Genomic DNA, 10,683 nt, shown 5'->3' on the forward strand with positions numbered 1-10,683 from the left:
TCTATCATAGAACCGCGGCTACAAACGCAGGTCTATCTTTCGCATCTAAGTCGTAATGCGTAAACGCGTGCCTGGCTCTCTACTGGTACCATTTAAATTTTTGACGCCGCGAGGAACCCGCCGGTCACCGCATCCATCAAGCGGTTCGCTATGGCAGTCTGCGGAGGTAGGCGCAGGCCGCCCTCTTTATAACCCTCAGGCGCCGCCTCACCCAGCCCACTGGTGCCAGTAAGGAGAGCATCTCTCACCTCCTCCATCGGGAACCACTTGGCCGATTCCAGCTCGTGATCATTTCCGAGGTTGATGGTCTCACCCTCCGTCGTGGCCTGCCCTATAGCACCGATCATCAAGTTGGCGGGATACGGCCAGGGCTGCGAGCTGTGGATGACCACTCTGCCCACGGTAACACCGCTTTCCTCCCAGACTTCGCGGCGCACTGCCTCCTCGATTGACTCGCCCGGCTCGAGGAACCCAGCCAGTGTGCTGTACCAGTAGGGTGGCCACCTCTTCTGACGGCCAAGTAGCATCTTGGTACCATCGGCCGATACAACGGCCACGATCATGGTAGGATCTGTTCGCGGGAAACAGAGGTTGGAAACACCGTGCCTCGTCGGGCAAGGGCCTCGCTCCTTGGGGGCGCCACCCTCAGGGACGCCGGCTAGATCTGTGGGCGGGCAGGTCCGCTTCATGCCCGCATTGACGGACAGCGTCTTTTGACCACAGCCTCCGCAGAAGGGGTTGCGCGCGTTCCAGTCAAGCAGAGCACGGGCTTGCGCATATATAGCAGCTGCGCCAATGTCAGCCGGGGTGGTCTTTTGGACGAAAAACCAAGGGATCTCACCTTCAGGCGCGTTCAATGTGATATGCCGAGTGCCGGGCAGGAAGGAGACGCCTTTCGCCTTGGCCGCCTCGATAACTCCCTTGGCCACTTCCGTAATGGAGCCCTTTGGGGTTACGTCCACAGCAAAATAGGGGGCACCCCGGTAGTCCTTGTACTCGAAGCCGGACTTCTTCTTCTCATCGATGCCGAGGAACAGGATTACTGGGAACGCAACATCGGAGTTGAACTCTTTAAGCAATTCTTCCTCCGTCTTCTTGAATGGGTCAGATCCAGTCAGAGGCTCGACGATGGATTTCTCAACATAAGCCAACTTGGTCGGGTCTTGTGCCAACGGGGATAGATTCTCCATCAGCAAGAATGACGCCGTAGGATGCGAGAACGCCGAAGATAAGAAGCCATGATCACCTCGCAGGAATGAAACCCGGTTCAGCGGACTGCCTGAGAAGTAGTTTGCGACTTCGCGACCAAACTTTCTAGTGAGCATTGAGTCGTCTTCTGCGAGGATCGGTAGATCCGGAATCGGCGCGGCCATTACGTCGTGCTGCCGTCAAGTAGAGTCGCTGCCCTCACGAAAGGAACGTAAAAGATGGGACAGCCGAGTTTCTGAATAACGGTATAGAAGTGCTACAATCAGGTATACTTTGAGTTGCAAGCGACCAAGGTTTGCGGGCGACGAATGGATAAGCTGCTGATTAATGTTGAGCGCTCGACTCGGGTCTCCGCCGAGGTCTAATCCAATGCCGTCAACGAGTGGGTCGCCAGAGGCGATTCATACGGGGATCAATTCCATGACGAGTTATCTCCGGCTGAGCGGTCACCCAAGATGCCATCCACACATGCAACATAAGCCTGCCAAAGTGTACACGCTGAGGCATACGAATCATGACATGAAACATACGATGTAATCCAGGGGAATCCGCCCTGAGAATCCATAGGTAAACTCTTTGTCCAAGTGCCTAGGTGGTTAGGGCGTACAACAAGAACCTCGCCCGCTGCCTTGGACGTCCCCCGCAAAACCGGGATAGTCCGAAAATGGTTGGACTGGGCTGAGCAAGAGCGAACCAACCCCTCCGAGCATCTGGCAGCTGGCAGCCAACCATGAGCTACCTGACTTGGCTGCATTGAAACTTGCATTCATCAGTGCCTCAGCTGCAGGTACTACTTAAAGACAGTACCAGTTGGCCCCGGGACCTTTGCCAGGTTCTCCAGTGTTCGCTGGACCAAATACAAACACGATGCGATCGTTGGTGGAGTCAACGTAGGTGGTGACGGCCCTGCCCTGGAAGCCAGTGTCTGACACCCCATACAGCAACCGATGGCAGGAGACCGTTAAACACAGCGCGAGCTTATCAGACCTGCAGCGCGCCGTGAAGTTCAACGGCCCCGACAGCCCCTGCGTCACCGGATGCCGCTCCGTGTGCTGGAAGGCCTTCTTGCTGGGCCACGGCTCCAGCACGGCGGCGAATTGGTCCCATGCGCTGCTGGAGTCCAGGAGTACATACGCCTCCCTGAGAGACCACTTTCTAAAGTACATAAAACACCCCGAGTACCTTGCCAATGTGAACACCGACCCCCTGGCGGATGACGCAGATGTAGGCAACCTGACACTTGACACCCCGGATGCCGCGGATTGTTGGACTGAACCTTCTACTAGTCACCATGGAACACTTTGAGGCAGGATGAGATCCTGCGGGCCGAGATTCTGCAAGACGTCCAGCGTCTACCCGATGAGCCCTTCTACCACAGGCCCGACATACAGACGCTCATCCTCGACGTGCTATTCATCTACTGCAAGCTGAATCCGGACGTCGGTGGGTACCGCCAGGGCATGCACGAGCTCCTGGCCCCGATCGTCTACGTCGTTGAGCAGGATGCCATCAATCCCGCCGACGCCGCTTCCGACGGGTCCGCGGATCTGACCATGGTGGAGATGCTAGACGCGAACTTTGTCGAGCACGACTCGTTCGCCCTGTTCTCAAAGCTGATGGAGCGCGCAAAGGCGTTCTACGAGACTGGCGAGACGTCGAAGCTGGGGCAGTCGACCATTGTTGAGAAGAGCCAACATATCCATGAGGTTCTCCTCTACAAGATCGACCCGGACCTCTCGAATCACCTGAAGAACATCGAGGTTCTTCCCCAAATATTTCTCATGTAAGCTTTCATCACTGTTGCCCTGTGGGCGTCCTGCTCCGTCACTGACATTCACTGCTAGCCGTTGGATCCGGCTTTTGTTTTCGCGCGAATTTCCTTTTGAGCAGATGCTCGTACTCTGGGATACCCTTTTCTCTGTTGATCCTTCTCTTCGTCTTATAGATTACATCTGCACCGCAATGCTTATTAGAATCCGATGGGATTGTAAGTGATTTCTTTTTTATTGTTTGGGATACTTTCGCTAACACTGATATGTAGTGCTAGAAGCAGACTATTCTGTTGCTTTACAACTGCTTTTGAAATACCCACCTCCACAGGCACCTCACGGGCCGCATACTTTCGTCGACGATGCTGTCTACCTTCGTGACCATCTGGGTTCAGAAGGAGGGGCGACTTTGATTCGGAAATATACTGGTAGAGATCCAGCACCGGTCACTTTGCCCCGTCCGTCAACGCCAGTCTCAACAGGACTTGGGATACGGCAGGGAAATAGGGGCGGCAGGTCTCCCCTATCCCCTCCGCGCTTCATGCAACAGCAAGGCGGCGTGGAAGCCCTGTTCCAGAGTGCCGCCAAGGGAGTTCTGGAACGCAGCCAAAAGCTCGGGGTCAACCAGGCGGTGCGTGACGCGCTGGTTGAGATCAGGCGCAATGTCAACGAAGCTAGAAGCTCGATGAAGGCCGGCCGTGATCTTTTCTCAGATCCTGTCTCGAACACCACGGCGATGAGAGCTGTTGCCGCTATGGATCGACGGAACAAGCAGTTGGCATCCATGCTGGATGAGACCATGTCCACCCTGAAGGCGCTGGCATCGCCAGAATCCGATGCCTTCCATAACCTCACGGAGAACCTGGAGATTGCTGTGGCCAAGATCCAGTTCGTCAAGATTTACCTAGAAGATTCCACAATGGCCCTTCCCGAAGACGCCGCCGGCAAGTCCCCATCAGAGGAAACAACAGGGATGGCAATCCCGGAGCCAGAGCCAGGGCCCCTCGCAGAGGCGGTTGCCGCCATGGTCATCAACACACCTGACATGGCCGTCGACTCGCCCGACCCAGAAGCAACGCAAGCACCAGTACCCACTCCTTCAGAGCCCCCAGCAATGGGACCAGCAACCGACACCATGGAGACGGATCCCCTCTCCTCGTCCCGGACAGCAACACCCACGCAACCGACATCGCTGCAACGGCCACATGCACCAATACCCACACGGTCCACACTAGCCCAGTCCTCGTTTGCGTGGATGCTCGAGCCAGACCAGTCGGCCTCATCGGCACCGTTACCCCAGCCTGCCTTGGAATCGAAGCCCAGACCGGCCAATAAACACCACAAGAAGCCGTCGGCGAACGCCAGCCGCGAGAGGACGGCCTTCTTGTTCGGCGAGGTGCCCTCGGGCGGTGGCGACGGGAAGGCGGTCCTGCCCGAGGACATCTTTGGGCTGCAGCCGATGGGGAAGAGCAAGAGCCAGGGCCGGCTGTGGGATGACTGAGACGGTCGGCGGGTTGGGGTGAGATGAACGGCGATGCATGCGTGGACTGGGAAACTGTATATACTTGACGGACGCAATATATCAGCCCGACCGAGGCGACGGCGTCGCCTCGGATGTTACATGTAGTCCTTGGCCTGGGCCCTAAACCTTCCATGTCTTCGTTATTTCATGTGCATTCGTAGACTTTGATTTGCAGGACTGGCAATCGTGTCAAATGACCAGCTTCCAGAGCGGTACTTCCTTGTCCATGGCCTCGTCCTCGCCGATCTTGAGCTCCTCGTGGAGCATCTTCTCCATCCACTCGTCCTCCGCCCGCCGGGCCTCCCGCTCCATCTGCTCCATGAGCTCGAGCTCCTCGAGCATGTCGTACACGAGGCTGGCGCACCCGTCCAGCACCCTCGCGAGACTGGACCTGGGCATCCGACCCTCCTGGTCGCCGGGCGCCGGCCCCAGCTCTGTCAGTGTCCTCCGCCACGCCTCGAGCTTCCTCTTGAGGCCCGCGCACTCGCCCTTCCACGCGCAGTCCAGCTCGCTGATGAACATGACGCCGCCCCTGTCGCCGTCGGCGGCCAGGCCGCGGGTCGGCCGGCTGTCCCGCTGCGCCGCCACAATGCCGGCCATACGGTCCGCCCAGTCCTCGAACGCCGCGACGACGCGCGCGTACCGGCCCCCGGGCTCGCCGAGGCTCCAGACCCCACTCAGCACCTGGTCCAGCGCCTGCACCTTCTCCTCGAGGCCGACTGGCGCCCCGCCGTGCCGGGCCTGCGGCGACTGCTGCTGCGCCCATTGTAGCAGCGCGGCCGCGTTCCGGCTCTCGACGCCGTCGCGCTCCGCGGCGCACAGCGCCTCGTCCTCGGCGACCAGCTGCCTGAAGCGCGCCCCGAGATTGCGCCGTGCGCTCTCGTGCCACTGCAGCGTGACGGCCTGGGCGTCCCGGTGCAACAGCGACAGCTGCAGCAGCTCGGTCTGCAGACGGCTCGTCTCGGCCGAGATGGCGACGTTGGTAGGCAGCTTGCTCGGCGAGGGCGGCGCGAGGTAGGTCGAGGTCAGGGGTTTGGGGGCGTGTGACTTCAGCGGCGAGTAATGCTGCTGGTTGGTGTTGAAGGCTGGGCGGTGCTGTGCGGCGGCGGCGGCGGTATTAGTCGTCGAGGCAGCTTGGCTTGTGGCCTGGGACACGGTTCGGGCGCGCGTCTGCGGTTTGGAAGTGTTCGCCGAGGCGGTACTGGAAGAAGAGGCGGTAGTCGCTGCTGCGCCTGGCGGGCGCAGCGTCGTCGCAGAAGTCAATGTCGTGGCCGTAGACTTGGCCCGCGAGTGGCCCAGGACTCGTGGTTTGGAGGAGGGCAGGCCGCCCGAGGATGTCGGACGCGCGGCGCCCGGTGCGGGATCCCTCCGGCTCACGCTTGATGTCGAGGCGCCCGAGGGGACGCGGCGTGTGCTGGGAGCTCTGCCCAGCGGCTTTGCTGCTGCTGTGGCCGCCGCCGGCGCTGTCTGGTCGGTCGGCGGACTGGGCCTGCGCGTCGTGGTCGTCCTGCTTGAGAAGATGCCCGACAGCGGCCGCCCGGAAGCCGTAGTCGTGGTGCCGGTTGCTGAACTGCCGGCGCGAGTCCTGGCCGCTGCAGACGTGGAGGAGGAGGTGGTGGATGTAGTGCTGGTTGCGGACCGCGTCAAGGGTTTGGCCTGCGGGAGGCGGCTGGGCGAGGTCGTGCCGCTGGGCTTGGGCTTCGTCTTGGTCTCATCCTGGGCCGGTTTGACGTCTTTCTGGGTCAATTGGCCCGCCGGTTTGCGAAGAGACCGCGTCCTGCTCAGGCCTGTTGCGGAAGCCATGGTGCGCGGCGTTGGTCGAGCCCGGGACGTTTGCGGTCTGCAATGTTGATGTCTCGGTCGTGATAGTTGTCCGTCGATGCGACCCATGACCTAATCTGGACGGGTTCCATCTGGCGGTCAGGTCGAGTCGAGTCGAGTCCAGGTCCCGAGGTCCCCTGGCATCGCCTGGCTGCAGCTCCCGGCAGGCACCCGACGTGCCTCCAGGGCTGCTTCTAGTGGGGTGTCACGGCCCCAGACCTACCTATCGGGCCAGCCGGGTCCCTGGTTTCTAGCACAGCGGCACCACCCTCGGGCCCCTGTAGCAGATCACTGCAGGGCACAAATCGACACTACTACCCTGGGCCAGGCCGGGCGCCCTCTAAGTTACATAATTTATGAGATGTGGCAGCAGCCAGTGGACGTCATTTTTAGGACTGGCACTGGATGCTGGCTGAACTCACGGCAGACTTGGTTCGATTTTCACTCCAGGAACTCTAGGTCTGCTTCATGCAGGAAGGCAGCATCAAATCTCTTATTCGTTGCTTCTCTCTTGATCTCGTCCCATTCAAACGATATAATGGTATAGTAGCCTCGAGCCCCCGGGATTTCTTCGTCCGGGTTTCTTCATATATCCTTCAAACGCCCCTGTGAAATGCACCAAGACGAGTAAACATAACTGTCCCTGTCCCTGTCCCTAAGTGGTCTTCAAGAATGCAAATAATCTTTCCACCCGAACGTTGGTTTGTTTACATGTCCTCCTGGACCTTTTCCTCGATTTCCGCCTCGATCTCCGCCTCGAGGTCTTCCCGTACGGGCGAGACCACCTGCTTTCCCTTGCGCAGACCGTCGAGGTCTAGGGCCTCGAGCGGGTGGACACGCAGCGCCTCCATGCAGCCCTGGCAGCAGCGGACCCCACAACACCGGCACACAAACCGGAACGTCTTGTCGGGCACATGGCACACCATGCAGCGGATCGGGTAGTTGGCGTTCTGCGTGCAATGCCAGAGCTTGTGGCTGCCCAGGCACTGGTAGTGGTTGATCGAGAGCGCGAGCGCCGGCCACACCCCGTCCTCCGTCGGCGTGAAGTTGAACTTGCTGGGCGAGGCGAGCGCCGTGTTGATCGCCTCCTCGAGCTTCGCCTGCTGCTCCGGGTCGATGGGATGCGGGTCTTCGTTGATGTCCCGGTAGACGACGGGCTCCGGCGCCGTCGTGATCATCAGCTCCGGCGGGATGCGACGAGGCTGGGGCTGGGAGGGCCGTCGTGACCGTGGCGAGGGCAGGCCCTTCGCCGGCGGCGGCGCAGCAGCGACGACAGGCGTTGACGATGTCATCTTGGGCTCCCTGGGTTCGCGGATTTCTGCATTGCGGAAGATGTCCTCCTTAGTTCCAAAGTCCTTGGTGCCAATCTCGCGTCCGCCCAGCTGGTCTCTCGGGTCCCCATGACTCGCACCCTTCAGATCCACATGGCTCTTCGCGCCTCTCAGATCTTGCGCAACGGCTGGGTCGGCCATTTTCGCGTTCATGTTCTGCATTGATGCCTGCTTGCGCGCCGGCGCGCCTACATCTCGACGCCGGATAGAGTTTGCGGAGTCCCGCTGGGGCTCCGGGGACGACAACGGGGATGCCGTTGCGTTCAACGGCTTGCTAGGTTCGTCTGATACCGGTGCTGGCTGTACCTTAATTGTTTCGGATGACGCTGCCTTGATCGTGGGCGAGTCTTTGGCTGGTGGTGCTGGAGCGTCACTCGACTGCGCGCTCATCCTGGCGTCGGCCTGCTCTCCCGTACCCGAGCGGCCCAACCCGAAGGGCTTCAACTTCTCTTTAAGTCGCTTCATCTCGTCGTCAGCCTCGGCTTGTTGGGGCTGCGGTCTGATGTTTCGTCCAGGTAGCCCTGAATTAGGTTTGGGTGGTAGCGGAGACGTGGTCTTCACATCATTGTTTGTCATTGCAGACTTGGGCAGTGATAGCTGGGCTGGCGCAGCGACGGGTGCCGTCGTCGCAGCGGTTGACCCATGACTGATGGACAGCTTTAGGCCGGCCACTGCTATGCTACGATCTGATTTGGATGACGCCCTTCTCCGCCAGATTTCTCGGCGCGGCGGAGACGCGTTGGCCACAGATGTCGTGGGTGAGTCCGCATTCGCATCTCTCGTGGGTGATGCAGCCGTTCTTCCGCTGCGAGGTGTTGCTGGCAGTCCGGTCCGCGGTGTAGTTGGCCTAAGGTTGCTTCTCTCTTTGAATGGTGGCGGCGGAGGTAACGGTTCATTCATCATGACCGCCTTCTCCTGTTCCGACGGCTCCTCGTAGGGATTCCTCGAGTACGCCTTATACGACCTTGTGAAATCGTCCTTGTTTCCATCTTGCATGGCCTCTCGCTCCGGTGAAAACGAAGGTTCGCTGCCCTTTGTGACTGAGCTGCCCTGAGACGATCTGTGCACCGAGTCTGACGACGTGTTGGAATATGCAGAAAGCAGACTCGATATGGACGACACTCGCTTCAGGTGCGCCGGTGTGGTCTTTGCTGGTTGCGCCGGCGGTGAGGCCACTGCCTTTCTCGGTATTGGAGGCATCTTCTTCTGTGTGTCCAGCCCAGATGTGAGCGCCGGAAGCGCCGGTAATGGCGAATCAAGTGGTTTTGGCACAAAACTCCCTCCAACGCTGTCCTTTCTAGGTGGGAAAGCCACTGTAGCGGCCATGTTAGGCAGATCGGGGAGTGCTCGAGGAACTTGGTTCGCTGCTATAGCTTGAGAACCGTTCCCTTCGAGATCCAGACCAGGCGGCAGAGGCAGTGCTTTTGAGAAACGCGAACGACCCGTTCTCGGGGTCTGTAATGTGGCCGTATCCATATTAGTATTGTATTACCGGCTGAAAGGGGACGCTGAGGAGTGAGGCGGAAGGGTGGTATAGCTGCAATATTACAGGAAGAGGAGTCAGTTCATGCTCCCATCCCTTCCATTCCCCAGAAAACGAAAACAGGCCCGCACGCCGAGTTGCAAATATATTCCGCCGATATGTGAGTGTCAGCGGCCGAACCCTGGTCTATAACACAGACTAATGCAGGTACAACAATCCCACGACGGCGTGGAGAGAGGGCCCAAGTAACAGATGGCCGGGTGACTGGGAGGGGCCTGCCGACAATGTGGGAGGCCTATTATTAATTTGTGGAAATGCCCAGCCTCGGGCTGACAGCAGCAGGATTCAAGTAAAAGCTGTTAGGCCCTGGGCCCGATGAAACTGCCGTCATATATGGCAAGAGGCGATGGCTTTTTGGACAAGGGGATAGCACACCAACGGCAGCTAGTGCGGTCTTGTTAGCCATCCACCCGTAGAGCGGCGTTAACGAGAATACAAGAACCGCGGGTCCCGAAGTCGATATTATCACCAACGGGCACACAACAACCTTCACCGATGGGTCGAGCTTTTGAGCGACCGACAGCGATCTCAATTCCATCAATCCCCCTATCCCCTTGGAATGTGAGACAACACCAGCTGCGTTCAGGGACTTGTGACACAAGCTGTGGTCAGCCACACTGCCTTTCGTCATTGCTTTGCAACGGCCGCTCCCTCTCTGGAGAATCTAAGTGGCTGCTCTAAAAAGCAAGGGGATTAGCATGGCGGGCAAATGACAGGAATAGCAGTGCCCTCTGGCGCGTTTCAACTAAGATCCCTGGGCCCATCAGACCTTCACAGCCTATGGGAGTCTCCACGATGCCGGGCAAATCGGACCACTGGGACGCGACGGCAGGCTTCCAGATTCCCAGATTTCATGCCCCTCACACTGCCTCCGTCCTTGGATCTCGCTGTCCCAAGACGCGAAACCTGGAAAGCTGACGTCCATCATTCATGCGATATTCGCGCATTTACCGGGCTTTCAGTGAGTTCATGGGAGTCTCCGATGGTTCCATGCTAGGCGATCCATCACTTATGCAATGCCCGCCGCATTGCACGATGTAGTAGCGCACTAGTCATGTACAAGACAACAAACCTGTGCTGCAGTTCACGGCGTGACGATGGTTGCAGACCGGGCGATTTCTTTTTGCACTCCAGTCCCACCAACGACGCGTCGTGCAACTGCAGAAAAAGTCGCGACAAGGTTTGGCTGGGCCAAATCTAGTGCCGCCCGGCTTCTGTGTGCGTGCGGGAAGCGTTGGTGCGACGGGGAAATCAGCCGACACAAAATCCTGTGAAAGTGAGTGTGTGCTGGGTCCCCATCCCCTGGAGCGCTCCAGTAGCTTGTGGTGCATCAGACGAATTGGATCGGACGAGTGCGACACTAGGATGGGACCCAGCTTGCGGTTCCTGTTGCGAGCCGTGTTCCATGCATACGTGCGACGCGTACCCATAATAAAACCCGATGGAACTCTGACGGTCTGATCAGATCAGAGAGATCGCGCTGATAGA

At 58.9% G+C, this 10,683-nt stretch overlaps 4 protein-coding genes across 4 annotated transcripts; 1 reads left to right on the top strand and 3 right to left on the bottom strand.

Moving 5' to 3' along the window:
- Window positions 1-92: 92 nt before the first annotated feature.
- JN550_000359 (uncharacterized protein) lies at window positions 93-1,373 on the bottom strand (the record flags this gene model as incomplete). Its single annotated transcript, XM_049315035.1, has 1 exon — window positions 93-1,373. One exon carries the CDS (start codon window positions 1,371-1,373, stop codon window positions 93-95), a length of 1,281 nt encoding a protein of 426 aa, XP_049177648.1.
- Window positions 1,374-2,076: 703 nt separating this feature from the next.
- JN550_000360 (uncharacterized protein) lies at window positions 2,077-4,479 on the top strand (the record flags this gene model as incomplete). The annotated part of the gene is made up of 5 exons (XM_049315046.1): window positions 2,077-2,099; window positions 2,151-2,433; window positions 2,496-2,992; window positions 3,054-3,196; window positions 3,251-4,479. The coding sequence occupies 5 exons, from the start codon at window positions 2,077-2,079 to the stop codon at window positions 4,477-4,479; spliced, it is 2,175 nt and encodes a 724-aa protein (XP_049177649.1).
- A 210-nt stretch (window positions 4,480-4,689) lies between these two features.
- JN550_000361 (uncharacterized protein) lies at window positions 4,690-6,303 on the bottom strand (the record flags this gene model as incomplete). Its single annotated transcript, XM_049315057.1, has 1 exon — window positions 4,690-6,303. The coding sequence occupies one exon, from the start codon at window positions 6,301-6,303 to the stop codon at window positions 4,690-4,692; it is 1,614 nt and encodes a 537-aa protein (XP_049177650.1).
- A 725-nt stretch (window positions 6,304-7,028) lies between these two features.
- JN550_000362 (uncharacterized protein) lies at window positions 7,029-9,128 on the bottom strand (the record flags this gene model as incomplete). The annotated part of the gene is made up of 1 exon (XM_049315068.1): window positions 7,029-9,128. The coding sequence occupies one exon, from the start codon at window positions 9,126-9,128 to the stop codon at window positions 7,029-7,031; it is 2,100 nt and encodes a 699-aa protein (XP_049177651.1).
- Between the last annotated feature and the right edge of the window lie 1,555 nt (window positions 9,129-10,683).

Source organism: Neoarthrinium moseri, assembly GCF_022829205.1.
Source record: "Neoarthrinium moseri strain CBS 164.80 chromosome Unknown scaffold1_Wmoseri_CBS_16480, whole genome shotgun sequence".
In the NCBI taxonomy this organism is placed as follows: Eukaryota; Fungi; Ascomycota; class Sordariomycetes; order Amphisphaeriales; family Apiosporaceae; genus Neoarthrinium; species Neoarthrinium moseri.